The sequence below is a fragment of the Pavona decussata genome, unplaced genomic scaffold, assembly GCF_977016875.1.
Source record: "Pavona decussata unplaced genomic scaffold, jaPavDecu1.1 SCAFFOLD_128, whole genome shotgun sequence".
Classification (NCBI taxonomy): Eukaryota; Metazoa; Cnidaria; class Anthozoa; order Scleractinia; family Agariciidae; genus Pavona; species Pavona decussata.
This window is the reverse complement of record NW_028145542.1, coordinates 882,501-900,391: the sequence shown is the minus strand read 5'-3', so window position 1 is coordinate 900,391 and position 17,891 is coordinate 882,501. Positions and strand designations below refer to the sequence as shown.

The window sequence follows — 17,891 nt, the reverse complement described above, 5'->3', positions numbered from 1 at the left end:
TTCAGAGGTTTCTAGATCTTCGGGATAGTAAAATTTGCTTTGTAAATGATATTCTTCTTCGTCCATGTTGGATTCAGTCTTTTGGGTAGTTTCTTTGCGAAGAATGAAAGTATTTTCAGGTTTTCTTTTCGCAGTTTTAGCTGCAAATTTTCAAATTTGCCGCTTGTCATAAAAATACACGGCTTAAGACCATTTCCATGGAAACGGTCCGTATGGTAAAATCCCGACCAAGAAAGAGCCAATCAGAACGCGCGGATTTACCTCAAGACTACCTTGCCATATAATAATGTATGTTATCTTTAATGTATTTCTGTATGCTGTTGTTGTATTTCTGGTTAATGGCAAATAAATTAATGAATGAATTGTGGAGCTCTACTTTTAGGCTAGCCTAAATATATATATTAACCTGAAACGCATGTCTTATTGCGGGGCCAAAAATTGCACACTTATTGTTTAGTATGATTTTTAATGCTGAAAACATTTTTCTATCTAAAGAAAACTCATCTTTGATTTATTATTTTCTTTCTTACTCTGTACCGCTACACTTTTCACTCAACTGAATGAGCATTATGACTCTCTCCTAAGACTACATGACACTACTCAAACAGAATTAATCTGAATAATATCACCCCAACTAGAACAGATTATCAGGCACTCAATTTTTTTTTCAATTTTATTTCATTTGTCACATAAAGAAAACAAAAATGACAATAACAGACACTAGGGTAATACAAATCAAGTTACAATGAAGAAAGAAAATATATATATATATACACAATGTTAATAATAATAATAATAATAATAATAATAATAATAATAATAATAATAATAATAATAATAATAATAATAATAATAATAAAGTGGCAGGGTAGAGCGAAAAAAGCTTTTATTCCAAAGGGCTTTCTGAGGGCTCCACTGAAAACCGCCTTGGTGAGTTGGACCCCCTCGATAATATTATTGTTACAGTGAACTCTCTCGTAAGCGACCACCCTTGGGGCACGACAAAATCGTTGCTTACGGAAGGTGGTCGCTTACGGGAAAGATCAACAAGATTAGCCTAATACTAGATTGATTAATTAATTACCGAAAAATATTGCTTAAGCAGCTAATATTAGGCAAATAGAAACAAGTTTATTTGATTTTTTACATCTATTCATTCTTCTGATGAAACTTTGTATAACATTTTGGAACAGATCACTTAACAATTCCCGTTTACCTACAGACATAATTATAGCCATCTTCTCTGTATGTAAACTGGTATTATCTGTCAGCAGTCTGGGGTAGCGTCATTAAAATTGAACTTTTGTCACTTCTGAGTGATGATTTACTAACGATCATACGTGATTATGTTGGGTGGTCGCTTACCGGAAGAATATGTGTAATTTCTGGCCTAAAAAGTGGTCGCGGTCCCTTAAGAAATTAGAGTGGTTGTCGCTTATGAGATAGCCTGCGTTGCAGCCGGACTTGTCACTCAAGACCTATAGAGAACTCGACTATACCAGGGATTGTATAGACTGTCTGCGACGCAGGCTATTATGAGAGAGCTCTTGAAACAGTATTTAACTGAGAAACAAAACGGTTGTTTACGAAGTGGTCACTTATGGGAGGTGGTCGCTTACGAGAAGTGGTCGCTATGAGAGAGTTGACTGTATTATTGTTATTATTATTATTATTATTATTATTATTATTATTATTATTATTATTATTATTATTATTATTATAGCTTATGCATGATTATGCCTCCCAAATTAAGCTAAGTTACCTAGATTACATCATACTTATATCAGTTACATTATGGTGGAAAGTCGTTAATAAAACAAAAGATGACCGCAAAGAACCTGCTACAAGATAGATTTTGTAACTCATGGTGTTAAATTTAAGGACATGCCACGCTCCTTGGATAGTCACGCAATGCGTCTGTCCAGGTCGGTGGGGACGAGCGTTGTGTGATAACAGGATGAAGAAGAAGCGTGACAACAGACATAATAACAAATGTGAAGGAAATTTAATGTACTGTTCCTACGAAATAGATTCTTCATCCCATGGTGTTAATGTTTTGAGAAAAGACACACTCGTTGGACCTCTGTAGCTAGACTCCTTCGTGTCGCTGAAAAATATTGCGTGACAACCCACTTAACGACTGCGCAAGAGACTGCATTGCACAGATGCTACAAGATCGACTCTTCATCTCCTCTTGGTGTTAGTTTGTAGAACGTGTCACGCTGTCTGGGTCTCTGTAACGGATGAGCAAGTAACGCAGCCATGTGATCAAACAGACGAGTTGTGCTGCGTGACACCTCCAACATGTAGCCTTCTTCCTCTTCCTCCATGTCACAGAAGTTATCATAGATTTCCTACAAATCAAGAAAATTATGCGTCCTTAACCAGATAGGGGATGTCACGGTTTGGTTATACTTAATTCGCTTGGTCAAAACAAGTTGGCAAGGACGTAACAGAAACAGGTGACTTTCAAAGTTTAAAAAAAAATGTCACTATTATAAATATAAGAGGTTGCTAAAGTCAAACCTCCCATAAGCGACCACCCAAAATGTCAAGCCAAGGTGGTCTCTTACAGGAGGTGGTCGCTTATGAGAGGTCAGACCACAAGGGGTCTAAATTTTGAACTCATGAGCATAAGGTCACTCCAGGGCCCAGTTGCTCGAAGCATGGTTAGCGCTAACCCGGGTTAAATACCATGACAACCTATGGGTTTTAATACCTCTTACAGTCAACCCAGGTCACGCGTGAACGATATTTTTGAAATTTGAACGGAGTTTTGAAATTTACATGTCAGTTTTGAAAATCGCCAACGAGATTTCAGAGTTCCCGTATAAATTTTCCTAGCTTATTGACGGTATAAAGCTATGAATTTTTCTTTACATTGCAAAATTGAATATTTCAAGAATAACAATTGTTTCGGTGAGGGTAAAAGGCGGAATGAGTTTGCGGAATGGCATGTGGAATGACGTGCGGAATGGCATAATTATGCAAAATACGAATTGCGGAATGACATAATTATGCGAGATACGATTTATGCATAATGACTCACAGAAATACATTAAACTGAAAATTGCACCTTTTTTGGCGCCAATTTGCTACAGAAGCGGTCTGATCAATGCTGCGGGCTCAAAACGACAGCTGTTGCACGAGGGGCATGGCGGAACGCATGATGGAGGAAATTTCCTCCAGTAGCGGTAAGCTTTCTGCATTTTTCTCGCTTTATCCCTTCCATCCTGTGTAATATATAAGCATTGACAGCATATATTTCGTGTTTTTGCAATATTTAATTCGTTTTTGGTGTTTTGGGCAAAATTTCTGCCCACCATTCTAATTCAGTCACATGTTTTACACGTCAGTCAAAATGATGATACTGTATTTTTATTTCAGACGAGGAAAAGATGCTGTTAAAGTGCCCATTTGAAAGGTGAAAATGGCTTATAACTTGATACACTATATTAGATATGTTTAAGTTTGATAGTGCTAGAAAAGTTTAATTCTCAAACTCGTAGGAATCGATCGTGATGCGAGGGGCGCCTCTTTGGATGAGTTAAAGGCACTGCCACTGAGTAACAACGGGACTTCTTCCCGTGGGAAATGGAACCCTTTTTACACCGTCAATGATACATTTTGAAACGCGAAAGACAAAGAATATCAAAAGGCTCTCTCGCAAAGAATATTTGGGTAAAAAGGTAGAGGCTTCTTCTGGATATCTTGCACTTTTTTCTTGTTTGATTGGATACTTTCAGAGCTTCTTTTGATAGATGCGCTTTAAGATGGCTGGTCACTTTTTATTGCACCAGTGTGAAATGACATGTATTCATCGAACTGACTCACATTCTCCCAGCTTTCAGTCCTTTACAGTTTTTTAGTGTAACATTTGTAAGTAAGACTTTAGGTTTTTTAGTCGTTTTAGTGGCAATGTATAGTTTTGTTAGCTTAACGGTAGCTTTCATGCACATTTGAATAATTTTAGTATGTGAATTTTTACACAAAACCTAACCTAGGGAGTACATATACAATTGTAACACTTGAGTTGTATGCCATAATTTTACCACATAAATATACATAAAATTAATGACATTTCTGATTATATAGAGACCCTTATCCTCATAGAACCACTTGAAATGAGACTGATGACATTGTGCAGAACACTTTTTTAATCCAGTGATGGCAAAGTGTGACACTTGTGGGATGTGGTCAGATGACAAAGTCACAAGTACCACACAAGCTGCTCTGGTAAACTTGCAGCCATTAGTGGGCACTAATTGGAAACATTGGTATTAGGTGCTACCCCGTCAGTACCCCTTAATAGTTACCTTAAGAAAAAATACTGACCCTGAGTGCGATGAATAACAGCTGTTTTGCCTTTATTAAGCCTCATCAGCACGTCATTTATGGTACTTGGCACTATTTTAATCCCACTGTAGCTTGGACCTGAATCTAACAAACAATTTCCTCTGAAGCGTAGGGGATGAATGGGCCCTGTGTGCCCTTTTCCAATGGCTCTGATTGTATTGGTTTTTTTCCCATAGGAGTCCTAGTGCTTCTCCAAAAAAAAAGAAGTAAGTAGCCATTTTCTTTATTCCTTGTAATGGTTTTTGGATTCCAAAAGGGGAGATCCATACTTTTTGTTTGAGTCCAGCCGACAAAAATTTAACTTGTTATTAAATTTGTACATACATACAACAATCTATGGAAACCTGTATGTACATTTATATCAGACATGTATATGCCTTACATGGGAACAAGCAATGCTTGAATGTTCAAATGTGTTCCATGGTTGTACCCGGTATCTGCATGACTGGCATTGCTTTGGCATGGTTGTAAAATACAAGGCATCCTCCCCCCCCCCCCCCCCCCACTATTAATCTCAAGTTGTTTCTTTTCTTTGAGAAACAGACTTTAAGATACATGCTGGTTTCAGAGGAAATCATGTTTTAAAAAAGTGCCCTAAAAACAATAATTATTATTTCAGGTAAATTGGTAGACTTGACATTGGTTTGCTTTTTTCCATTGACAACTTTTATGGGTCCACATAGACTTTTTTATTTTCTAAAATGACTCCCCCCTCCCCACCCCTACCTCATCAAAGCCATTTTTAACTTGTGCTTTTCCTCTCCAATTCCACCAGACCCTTATCATAATTTGATCAGTCTATGTGATTATCGTGTACCTCTTTCAGCATTTTTCCTCTTAATAACAAACAATATAAATTTACTTCCTTCTTGGGGGGGAGGGGTCAAGAATGGTGTAAAATGATAAAACGCTATGGGTCTTATATCTTGGAGAGGGAAGAGGGAGGGGTAATTAGGTACAGGCTCCCTGGGTTCCTACTCTAGATCCAGCATTGAACATATTTGATTATCTTAAATGTTCAGGCAAAGATATCAAGATGTGGTTTATATCAAAGCAAAAGTGGAGGTGAGTTTGAAAATGTTTATTTCTAGATTTTTCGTACACAAATTTCCATTTTAAGGGTAGGTTAATGGTTATTTATGGGTCTATCAATGTAGCATATGTACTTATTAGTCACCACTTTTTAAGTATAAAATAAGACAAACCTCCTGGTGTTCCAAGAAAAATACATGTTGTCTCAGGTCCAGTGTACACTACTTAACATGATATGTAAAGCATGAAAACGAACACCCCATATCCTCAAAAGCTCATTAATATACTATTTAGTAATATGCTTTTTACTTTTTAAAGGAGCCCTCAACTAGCTTTGAAGTAGACTCAGGAGGGAAGAAAAATCAAGAATTAAATCCAAGGTGTGTGCATGTGCAAATCATGCTTTAGAGATCATATGGGCATGTTGTTGTTGGTTCTAGTTCTTCAACTTTATGCCCTTATTTATTTTGTTTTTCATTCGGTGTGGAACGTTAGGGCCACAGATTGGTCAGGCATTAAGTAACATCCACAATAAACAGCTGAAATTTGATGACATCTATATTTTTATTGATTTATTTACAATAAATTATGTTCCCACATTCAGAAACAGATTTTATTCCATATAAAAACCCTGTCACTTTGATTATACAGTAAATTACTGGAAAATGCTACAGATCCTTTTATGGCTCGGGGTATTATAACCACATGCATTTTGTATTTTAAATTATTATGACTAGGATGGTTGGGGTTGGGGCAGGGGTCCCCTCCCCTGGCTTGGGAAGTTTTAATTTCTGTTTTTAGTTTGGCAAGACAAGTAAAATTGGGCAACTACTACCCGAATACGAGTTATCTGCTACTAATGCATTTTGCCCTTACGTGTATTGACTCTTTCATTCTTTTATCTTATAGTGTAAAAAGCCTATCACAGACACAAGAGTTTGATATTATTGACCTGTGTTGCTCATCCAGTGATGAAGAAAGTCCAGCAATCCAGTCACTTAGCCTGACTTCAGATGACATACAACATGTCAAAAGTACACAAACAGACAGTAGTTCATCATCTGATGAGGAAGTAGAGTATTACGGTGGAAATGTAGCCCTACCTATTTTTAAAACTGGGTTTAAAGGGAATTCCCTTACTGCTTTGGACATTACACAGCAACTCCTCTGGACAGACAAAAGTGAAGTCATCTGCCATACAGTTCCAACAAACATACAAGATGATGTGGTCTTCCTGGTTAACAGTGCATCATTTGACAATGTTGACGATTTGAAATGCGATGACCTTGGTGTCTGGAGAGCAAATAAAGTCCAATCTAACTTTTTTCATGTCTATGGGTGAGTTGATAATTCTGCGACTGCCAATTAATGCATTGTTCAGAGGTATTTAAGTATGTGAAAAAGAAAAGAATGCCTGGGATATTACCCAAACATGTACATCCTATCCAAGGGAAAGTTGCAATATTATTATCATTAGACTCCGAGCTGCTTCAACTTGGTAGTAAGTCAAGTCAAGTCAACTTTATTGTGTAGGTAGTAAAATTGGGTTTTCTTAGTTCCTTTCTCTTACCTTACTTTGCCTGAATGATAAGTCAGGATTTGGTTTTTGTCCTATCAACTGGTGGTTTTTCTGAAAAAGTCAAAAAACCCATATGCAATGGAAAAAATGTGCAGCAAAATTAAATAATATAATAATGTATTTGCATTAATTTTCACATAATTTATCTTTTTTTAAATATATATATATAAAAATAATAGGCAGTTAGAGGAAATTGAAAAGCTAATGTATTTTGATGAGATAATTAGTTTTGGTGGAACATTGAAATATCAAGATAAACAACTGTCTTCAGTATAAATTTGTAATGTTCAAAAGCTAATTTTGTGTACACTCAAAAATTTGTATACGTCTGTACAATTAATAATTCAAATTCTATTTATGACAGACATTTTTCCTTGCTTTTCACACTAGCATCTAAACTAAGCCATCAAGTCACAAATTATATAATATTTTAAATTTTGATAAAATGTTTCCACAGACTGGAGTTTCCTTTCTATTCACATGTAAGCCAATTACACTGTAGCCCAACTGTTACTTTGTTTGTTTCAGGAGCTCCATCTTAAGAAGTACAAAAGACAATTATGACAGTAAAAGGAATGGACACATTGTGCTGAAAAGAAAGTACTACTACAATAAGAGCTCTCCAGATTTCAAAAAACGGATTGACTGCATTTTAGGTAACTATGGTTCTTGTGAGTTATTAAAGGAAAACTAACCTAAATCTCTGATATCATAATTGTGTTGCTTTCCATGTTTAAGGCTATTTAATCAACCAAGGACAAAAGGGTTGTAACAAATTCGAATTTAAGATGTCTTCATAGTTCTGCAATGGAAACAATATTATTGGTGCATGAGAAAGTAAAATATTTGGTCACTGACCCCCACCTCAGTACAATGTTGAGTCCATCGTGGGACTTCAAAATTTAATGGGGGGAGGGTGAGGGGGAATACAATGCATGGTTAGCAGATAACATGGCCTCTTTAGTTTGGTCACACTAAAGAAGCAGTTAATAGTATACTTTGTAGGATTTGTCCCGAGACCTTTTGTCCTTGCATGATTATAGGTTCATCAGATTATCATTCAGGATTGGTTTAGTTCTATGCACAATTCACAACCTGTTTTAAATTTCATTTTATGTCAACTGAAGAAAATTTATAAAGTATTTTGTCTCTTAAGGTATATGTCACTTGTTTTGTGTTAATTGTTTACACTGTTCATCAGCTCTTCATGTAAGACAACATGCACAGGGGCGTAGCGTCCATATACACACGTACGCCTGTGCGTACAGCTGAGATCTGAGAAAAAAAATTTTCTCATTAAATTTGCTGGGAAAAAATTTCATATTTTCACATTATACTGGCGTTTTTTATTAGAATTCCCATTTTAACATGCTCTCGTAACATTGTTAACTGATCCTGTGTCTACATGCACTGCTGAATGTGGCTTCAGTAGCATGAAGAGACTAAAATCTCCTCTGCGAAGTACGATGACGGACGAGAGATTAAGCTCCCTAGCCATCCTTCATATACATAAACATAAGAACGTGGATACTGACAGGTTGGTAACGGAGTTTGCCCGCCTAAGGGTGGACGCCTCGCCCTTTGCTGTGACCTGTCTTCGTTGTTTTTGTATTTTTTCCTTTTCGGAACACTGTAGCTTACAGAAAACACTAGGGAAATGGTTAAAATAAACAACTTTCCACTGAATTTTTGCCCCATTATTTATTGAAAATGCCCCACAGAAAAACCAGGAGATGGCATTTCCAAGACCCTAAATTTCAAAATTTTCTGGGGGAGCATGCCCCCAGTTGTAAGCGCCTTTGGCGCTTACGAAACATTTATTCTCATGCGTACATCTTCAAAATCCCACACTACACCCCTGATGCAAGGAAGCTATAACAAAAATACTTGCTTTTTTTCTCTCATGCAGATGTTGATGGACATATATTTAAACATGTCATGGTGCAGTACTGGTTTGATGGTGACAAACATGAAGTGAAACCTGTCCCTCATGGAAATGCCAAGAAAAACAAAATGCCATTTCGAAGAACACGAGAAAGCACAAAAGACAAATTGCGGGTAGCAGCAACAACAATGCAACCAAAACGAGCATATAACCAAACCAAGGCAGCCATTGGAAAAACATCTGACCTGCCGTCCATTGCAGCTGCACCAAGGGACCCCATGCAGGCCAAAAACTTCCGAAAGATGACTAGTAAACAATCTCATCAGTCCATTCAGAGTAATTGCATTGACTATCAAGACCATTGTGATCCCCTTTTTGCTGTTCTGCTGCAATGCAAACAGCAGCAAGGTGATTTGAACACCGCATTTGTCAGAGAGGTTCGTTGTGCCCCAGAACCAGAGGTTGTGTGTGCCACAGAACAACAACTTACAGACATACAGCGGTTCTGCTGTAATCCTCAACACTTCACTGTGTTAGGGGTGGACCCATCATTTAATATAGGGAAGTTTTGCTACACCTTAACTACCTACAGAAATCTCATGGTTGTTGACAAGGTGACAGGAAAACACCCAGTCATGATTGGACCCATCCTTTTCCACATGAGAAAACTGGAGTCCTCTTACAAGCTTCTCACATCTACTATGGTGAACTTGAATCCAAACTTGTCAGGGTTGTTGTCGTTTGGGACTGATGGAGAGCACAATGTGGCAAAAGCATTCTCTGATCAATTCATCTTTGCAGTACATATGAGGTGCAAGAAGCATTTAGAAGACAACATTGAGTCAGCAATGGTGCGCATTGGTATTCCAGCGAAGATAAGAAGGGAAATGCTTCTAGACGTCTTTGGAGCACAAGAGGGCGGGACGCAGTATTTTGGCCTCTCTGATGCAGTCAACGCCTCTGACTTTGACGAGAAACTTGTTCTTGTTGAACAGAAATGGGCGGAGGCCCATCCACTGGGTTTGGAGTTTGCAGAATGGTTTAGACGCAATTCTGTGGGAGTGATGAAAGACAGCATGTTGCGTCCTTTGAGGGAACAATGCCAACTTGGATCACCACCTGATTTCTACTATAACAATGGCAATGAGTCTATGAACAAGCTGTACCAGAAGTGGTGTAAGGAGTCCTCAGGCGGAAGACAGCTGGACATGAGCGAGGCTACTGGAGAGATGAGAGCATTAGTGGCACAGCGTCAGATGGATGTAGAAGATGCCATCTTTGGAGTAGGTCCATACAAGGTAATCCCAGAGTTCCAGCACCTTGGAGTTGACCCAGCAGTATTTCGAAATATGTCAAAGGAACAACGTTTGGCTGCTGTTAAACGTTTTAACAAGGTAACTTCAGTAAATTGATACTTATATATGTGCTGCCCTTACACTTGCCCTTACGCTTATACATGTACTTGCCTTTACTTAAAATCCAAACAGAGTACCAGCTGCCAGAATCCCACCACAACAACAACAACAAAATACTTTGCAAAAATTTAAACCAATCGAAAAAAAATCCCCAAAATTTTACATTTCAAGCCCATAAGATTCTTCCGCATGTCCCCATTTTCAAACCTGAGTCCCACCTCTCACCCCAGAAGGAATATAAATCCAGAGAGTGGGTATTTCTGTGCTCATCCTCTGTAAAGTTCCAAAAAGATCTACAGTGAATCTGTATAATTTATCTATAGTGATGTAAGTTCTTGTATATGTATACTATTTAAGGGAATGTGCTTTAATATTCCTTTATTTACCTGAGAGTATCATAATTGCAGAATGTCTTAAAAGGGGAGACACTTTACAGTGGAGCATAGCCTAAAAGAGAAAAAAGATAGATATTATTGTTATATCTGGATTTTCAAAAACATACCTGCACTTAAACCTACGCAGAGACAGAAAGTTCACCCTAACTGAGTCTCACAACACTGCCCTCCCCACCCCTCTGCTTTTCACACAAACTTGCAAGTCACTCACCTGCATTTAGGCCACACTCCAGGCTTTGTGTCAGCTTGATGCAATTGATTGTCAACAGCCTGTGTCTCTATGGGGGAGGTCAAAGGACATTAGAATTATTAGTCACTCTGGTTTAAGAAAAACAGCAAATTGGACCAAGCTGAAGGTTACAATACCCTCCCCTCCCCACCCCGGAGCTTTTGACACACAACCAAGAGCTACCCCCCAGCAGAAAGCCCTCACCCTGGGCTAGCTCACAGACTGGTCCTTGACGGCAAGCCCCCTTAAGTTTGGAGAACCACAGAGGCTACGAACAGAGGGGCTACGAACTTGAACTTGGACATTAATATTCTTGTTATCTGTTGAATATTATATTTTGACCTGATGATGGTGTCATGAGGACACCAAAACGTTGTCTTAAATATGATTCTACCTGTAATTTTCATTATCAAAACGATAGATATTGCATGTATAATTATCATTAAAGCAATTGTGGATCATTCAATTAACTTATGTTGATACATGTAAATTGTTCTATTATCACTGTCATTTTAACAGGCCAGTTTAAGTGATGCTTGTCGCCAGGAAGGCCACTACAGTGTCATTCCAGCAACAGTTGAGAGTCAAGGCATTTCAGTATCAGCCAGGGAAAGTGGAATTACCAATGCTGTGCCATTTGAGGAGCTGAAACATATCTGGAGCAAAGCAGTCGACCTCTTATGCTCTACTGAGCCTTCAATTGTGGCTTGCCCTGGTTACCAATCAGGGTTTGCAGTTACAAGTGCTAATGATCCAGCCAAGCCACACATAGTCACCCCACTAGCAAGTGGAGAGGTAAGATGTCGTGGCTGCCCACAATATGATCGCCTTTCAATTTGCTCCCACAGTGTGGCTGTTGCAGAAAGGAAGTCCATACTTCGCAAATTCTTGGCCTGGTATACAAAGAACAGGGATAAAGCTAATTTCTCACAAGCAGCTAGCCAAGGAATGCCAAATGGAAGGGGAAAAAAGGGGGAGAGGGCTCCAAGGAAACAGAAGTCAAAGGTTGGCCAAAAGGCAGTACCCACAGACTTTGTTGACCGCCTTCAAGTTCCCAGCTACTGTTCCCACACTGTTACAGTAAACACATGTTCTGCGCCAGTCACACCAACATCAGCCATGATGCAACCAGAAGCTGTACAATCTATGGTGTCAGCAATGCCCTTGCAGTCTGATGGATGCATCCAAGCAGTGACAGGAATGCATTTGGCAGTCTCGTCACCAGCAGCAGTCAGGCAGACAGTACCAGCATTGTCTTCATCAACAGCCATGCTGTCTTCAGCCATGCCTATGGCAATCAACCAACCACCAATTGGCAGGCAGTCAGTACCAGCAAGGTCTTCATCAGCAGCCATGCTGTCTTCAGCCATGCCTATGGCAATCAACCAACCACCAATTGGCAGGCAGCATGCAGACTTTCAGTCAATGACAACTGTACATGGTTCTACACCCATGCAGCCTTTTCAGGGATACAACAGTGCCCCCCAACATTGTGGTACCCCATTCAAAGTACAACCATATCACAATAGCAACCCATTCATTTTGCAGTTCCAACATGGCAACATTAGGAAGTGTGCTGGTTGTGGTGGACAGATTGAGAAGAGATCTGGTCTGCCCCAGAACTTGGTACTTCAGCATATGGAGAGGTATCAATACCCCACTAGTAACCCCTTTGAGCCTATCAAGTACACTGTAAATAAAGAGAGGTCTCACTATTACCATGCCAGAAAGACATGCATATTAAACAGACACCCCTACTTCAACACCTCAATGATAGATGTAACAGCGGTGCAGAATGCTCTCAGTGAGCAACATAAGCTTCAGCTTGTTATAGAGCTGGACTTATTTCTGCCATAAATTCCACTATTTTCAAGCAATGGTTCTGGTGCTAAAGCTAGTTGCAATTCTGCTGAGACAGTAATAACCAAAATTGTTACCCCACCCCCCCTCCTCTTTTAATATTTTCTTCTTCTAGGTTAGAGAGGAAACATGAAATTCAGTTCACTTTGGAGAAGAGAGGGGTAGGGGGAGGGGAACTGCAATAACTGTTGCAACGTGTTGAAATAACACCCATGCCCATTTTTAACCATAAATAGTGCATGTCCATCTGACTTATCAGTGATGGAATCACCTTCAGCGTGTATGCTTTACAGTTAGAAGAACTTGCAAATAAATCATACTGATAACATCCTAAAATATTCCTAAGATGGAGAAAGCTTCTTCACCACTGTAACAACTATCATCCATCACAATGGCTGAACAATCCAGTCACATTTTATTTTATTTTCAAAGTATAAAACATGTTACCCCAAACATTGTTTATTCTGTCAGATCTTTGAAGTGGGTATCTAAGTAGGTGTTTCAACATTATGCTAGCTTATAGTGGGGCAAAGCCTTAAAGAATATGTTAGTATTATCTACTGGTTTTTCGGCTTTTTTTTTCTTCTTTTACTGACCATTTTGTCTGATACTCGAACTGTCTCAGACAAATAAAAACTAAAATTGATCAGTTTTTAAAATTTGCTAATGTATCTTTGTTGTATACTGGCAAGATTCCACATTAAATCATTTTTTTTTGTTGTTGACATTTTACAAACTGTAAGCAAGAACATTACAACAACAATTTTGAAAATGATAAGCAGGAAGATGGACATAGTTTGTTTAGTTGTTTTCAAATTATATTGCATAACTAATTATGTAATGAACAACTCATTTTTTGGAGTGAAAACTGCCTTGTTTATATTATGCTTTAGTATCTTTTCAAACTTAATGTTAAATGAGATACTGTTTGTAGAGTTTTCATATTACAAGCTTTATATATGTGGACATGGAAACTGCTATGACAACTAGAATTACCAGCTAAAGTTATGGTGGATATAGTTTTGGTTGTCATAAGAGAGGATCAAGTGTATGTGTGGGCTTACAGTCAACCCAGGTCATGCGTGAACGATATTTTTGAAATTTGAACGGAGTTTTGAAATTTACATGTCAGTTTTGAAAATCGCCAACGAGATTTCAGAGTTCCCGTATAAATTTCCCTAGCTTATTGACCGTATAAAGCTATGAATTTTTCTTTACATTGCAAAATTGAATATTTCAAGAATAACAATTGTTTCCCAAGTATTTTGAATCTTTTTTTCAGTTAATGCGTCTTTTTCGGAACGATTTCCAGAGAGATGTCCAACATTTCAATCACACGTCGGACATTACAAAGAGAAATTCGAATGTTCATTTCATTCTTGGAATTACTGTTCACGCGTGACCTGGATTGACTGTAATCCTTTAATGGTCATACATGACTTATTGGAATGATGATGATTCCCCTTCGTTTATTTTTAGGTCAGCCATCAAGAATCATAAAAATTAATTTTTAAAAAAATTATGTGTACGTAAACAAGCAACAAAAAAACTCTGGATGTATGGTTGACCTAAAAAAAAGTCATAAATAGTGAACAGCTGGGTATGTATGAACATGTATGGAGAATTCATACTTTCGATCCTCTCTTGCTTGTTGTTGTTGTTGTTGTTGCCAAACGTTAACTCCATGTGAACTTAAGCAGTTAGTTATTATTACTCTACACCCCAAGGGGAAATGGGAGGTCAATTTTAGGGCGATGGAAAAATGCTTGTCCCTGACAGGGGTTGAAAAATATGCAGTTTTGTACCATTGCGGTGGAAATCTGAGTCTTTGCTTTCAAAACCTCAAAGGAAAGCTTTTTTGTTCTGCACAATGAGGAAACTGCTTGATTATTTCAACACCTATGCCAAGAGAGTCTGGTACAATTTAGAGTATTCTGTTCAATATTTTTGACAGCTTGTCCCTTCAGTTTTATGTAAAAGTCCCCCCCTTCCCCTGGGGTCTAAGTTTGGTTACATTACATGTTTGTAGAGCTACTCGAGTTACTGTTGTTGAGCTACTGAGCAATCCAACCATTTATGGGTTTACCTCTGCGAGACCTGTGATACTCACCAATCAGATAAAACAAGGAAACCAAAAAAGTCAACAATAGGTTGAGTCTAGGAAAACTTCACAGGCTCTTTTAATGAGGCAGAGACCATAATAACGTAAAATTCCGGTAACGAGCGGGGATACGTAAAAAGGAATATCACCCTTTTTTAGGGGCAAGGGGGGAAGGGTGTTACGTGTTTATATAAAGATCAAAGATGGGCCTATAAGTGGAAGAGTGGTAGGGGTTTATCACGGAATAAAATTTTCATTTACAAATAGATGGGCCAAAAATCGAGGCGATTTATTAGCAGGGGAGGGGAACTTAAATGAAACCGGGATTTTATGGTATGTGATAACCAGTACTTATATCGATTCTTTAAAATGAAAAAAAGAAAAGAAAGTAGATAAGAATTACGGTATGGTATTAATTACCGAGGCTTCAAGTGACATTAGTCTCTTACAGTATTTTTAGTACGAGTTGTGTCAAGATATCTGCACAGCCCCATGCATAATTATCTATAAATTTTGCGACTCACAGTCACGCTCTGTTTTCACGCTCGTCGTTTTTGGAAGTGGGTTTTGTATGATAGTTGTGCATGGATAAATAATGTATGGGGTTGTGCGGAAATCTTTCCCGAATTGCTTAGATATTCAGTGTTTCTAATAAAATGTTGGAGTTGAAAATCTGTTACATCAAGATCCTTCCTTCGAAAATAAAAAACCGAAATCTACACGTCAAAATACGGGGAAAGAGTTCTGCGGTACAGATTGCGGTTAAATTTTTATTTTCGTTTTTGTTTATTTATTTACTTTTTCGCAGTGGCTATTCGTACGGCACCCGTACGGCGACTTGTATTTGCTATTCGTACGGGAGTCCGAAGATTTCATTGGATTTCTCTGTAATTCCTGATTCTTGCTTATCCAAATTATTATATTTACGTTTAGAACGAATGAGCGAATCCAGTGAGTGCCCTTTCTTTGAGCCAGATAAGTTTGCGTACTCTCTGCTTACTAAGCGAACGAGCCACTGGCGACACTTAAATTGTTTTGCGCAATATTCACGCACACGTCACGCGATTAGAAGAGACCGTACAGCGACTGGTATTTGCTATTCATTTGGGATTCCTATGAGTATCGGCAGTAAAAGTTATCATTAAAATTAAGAATCGCTAACCTGGTTTTGAATGTTATAGTTGAACACTTTCCTTAGACAATACTTGTCCAGCCGTACTCTCGTGGAACAGTTTCCGTCAAGATTCATTCGTCACCTTATTGGGAAGGAGAAAATTTAAGTTCGAAGCATCCATCCTTGAACAAACTAAACGCGAGCTGTCTGACTTTCTACGAAAGGAAGAATCTAACGCTGAGAAATTCAGACAACTGATCCTGACCGGTGGTATACTGAACTTAAGCAGTTCCGTGGACTCCCGTATTCCCAACCTGCGTGATGCTATTCGTACGGCCAGAAAGCCGCGAAAATTATGGGAGTTACACGTATTGGAAGAATTTACCTGTTGGACACTCGCATTTCCGTACAGAAATTATGTTGAAGATAACAGAACACACCTCTCCTTTTGACAAAGGTATAAATTTTCACTACAATGACTGAAACTGCGCCTACTATAGAAGGAAGAAGAATTCCCGTATGAATAGCAAAAATGCGAATAATTCGTACGGGATTACCAACGTGCCGTTCAAATTAATTCATTGAATTACCAAGTTGTCACTTACCCCCCGATCCAAGCCAGTGTATTAAAACTATTTACAAGGTATAAGAAATTCTTTTCGCTCATTTTTAGCCTTCAGTGTACTAATTGTAGCCAGTTGATCTGTGAAAAAGAGGTTGCGTGACATGTGCGAGTTTATGTAGCTCGGAAAAAGTTTGAAGTGTCGCGAGTGGCTCGTTCGCTTAGTGAGCAGAGAGTATGCAAACTTATCTGGCACAAAGATAGGGCACTCACTGGATTCGCTTAATCCTTCTAAAGGTAAATATAATAATTTGGATAAGCGAGAATCAGGAATTACAGAGAAATCCTATGAAATCTTCGGACTCCCGTACGAATAGCAAATAGGAGTCGCTGTACGGGTGCCGTACGAATAGCCACTGTGTTACTTTTTTGCGTGTGTGTGTGTTTTGCTGTGTATGATAACTTGATTAATATAAAACGTAAAACAACGGAAATGAGCATGACCGAACCACAACACATTCGTCATAACCAGATAAATCCTAGACAAATGACATAAATCATTTCAAAAATAAACAGAGGCGGTTCTTTACTCACGTCCTTTACCTGCGAGGCGCTGTGAAAGCACGAAACATGGAGTTGAAAATCTGTTACATCAAGATCCTTCATTCGAAAATAAAAAACCGAAATCTACACGTCAAAATACGGGGAAAGAGTTCTGCGGTACAGATTGCGGTTAAATTGTTTTTTTCGTTTTTGTTTATTTATTTACTTTTTGCGTGTGTGTGTGTGTGTGTTTGGCTGTGTATGATAAATTGATTAATATAAAACGTAAAACAACGGAAATGAGCATGACCGAACCACAACACATTCGTCATAACCAGATAAATCCTAGACAAATGACATAAATCATTTCAAAAATAAACAGAGGCGGTTCTTTACTCACGTCTCTTTCCTGCGAAGCGCTGTGAAAGCACGAAACATGTCAAGTTTAACCAGCCCTCGATTGAGTTGTAAACATCTCTCGTAATGGCGGACGACTCGTGTGGAATGTAAACCAGGTTGCGTAAATAAACAAGCCTCTTTAATGCAAATGTATTACGAATCTTGTGTTCACTCGCGAACGATAAAAGTCCACGAGCTGTTATGCGATGAGAATCGAAGGAAACAAGTTTGAATTCGAAGATACCATCGTTTGGGTTTTTGTGATGCATTCTTCGGTTGAAATGGTTTCAAATAGGCTGTATTTGCAAATTGGCGCCCAAAAAAGGCGCGCTTTTTCAGTTTAATGTATTTCTGTGAGTTATTATGCATAAATCGTATCTCGCATAATTATGTCATTCCGCAATTCGTATTTTGCATAATT

The 17,891-nt window shown here is 38.4% G+C and overlaps 2 protein-coding genes and 1 long non-coding RNA gene across 10 annotated transcripts in view; 1 reads left to right on the top strand and 2 right to left on the bottom strand.

Moving 5' to 3' along the window:
* LOC146468846 (BRISC and BRCA1-A complex member 1-like) overlaps nt 1-17,891 on the bottom strand; it is a 59,717-nt gene that overhangs the window by 23,707 nt on the left and 18,119 nt on the right. The window contains exon 8 of one of the 3 annotated variants that reach the window (XM_085123894.1): nt 651-2,354. The exons of the other annotated variants lie outside the window; for them this stretch is intronic. Coding sequence (XP_084980020.1) covers nt 2,169-2,354 — 186 coding nt within the window. The 3' untranslated portion in view covers nt 651-2,168. Of the gene's footprint in view, nt 1-650; nt 2,355-17,891 lie in introns of those variants that run through there. 3 annotated transcript variants of the gene reach the window in all.
* Nucleotides 2,924-13,030, top strand: LOC146468847 (uncharacterized). Of its 6 annotated transcripts, none has more exons than XM_085123882.1 (10): nt 2,924-3,194; nt 3,388-3,424; nt 4,533-4,562; nt 5,379-5,421; nt 5,707-5,768; nt 6,298-6,726; nt 7,496-7,623; nt 8,877-10,246; nt 11,411-12,144; nt 12,229-13,030. In XM_085123882.1, exons 1-10 carry the CDS (start codon nt 3,116-3,118, stop codon nt 12,746-12,748), a joined length of 3,432 nt encoding a protein of 1,143 aa, XP_084980008.1. In that variant the 5' UTR covers nt 2,924-3,115; the 3' UTR covers nt 12,749-13,030. The 6 variants fall into 6 exon arrangements, with proteins under 6 accessions (XP_084980008.1, XP_084980011.1, XP_084980009.1 ...); XM_085123885.1 differs by having other exon boundaries at nt 11,411-12,386; nt 12,440-12,602; XM_085123883.1 differs by having other exon boundaries at nt 8,877-10,150; nt 11,411-13,029.
* LOC146468848 (uncharacterized) lies at nt 6,547-10,716 on the bottom strand. Its single transcript, XR_014867339.1, has 3 exons — nt 10,654-10,716; nt 6,959-7,018; nt 6,547-6,681 (listed from the first exon to the last, which is right to left on the bottom strand). It is a non-coding gene; the product is annotated as an uncharacterized LOC146468848 (long non-coding RNA).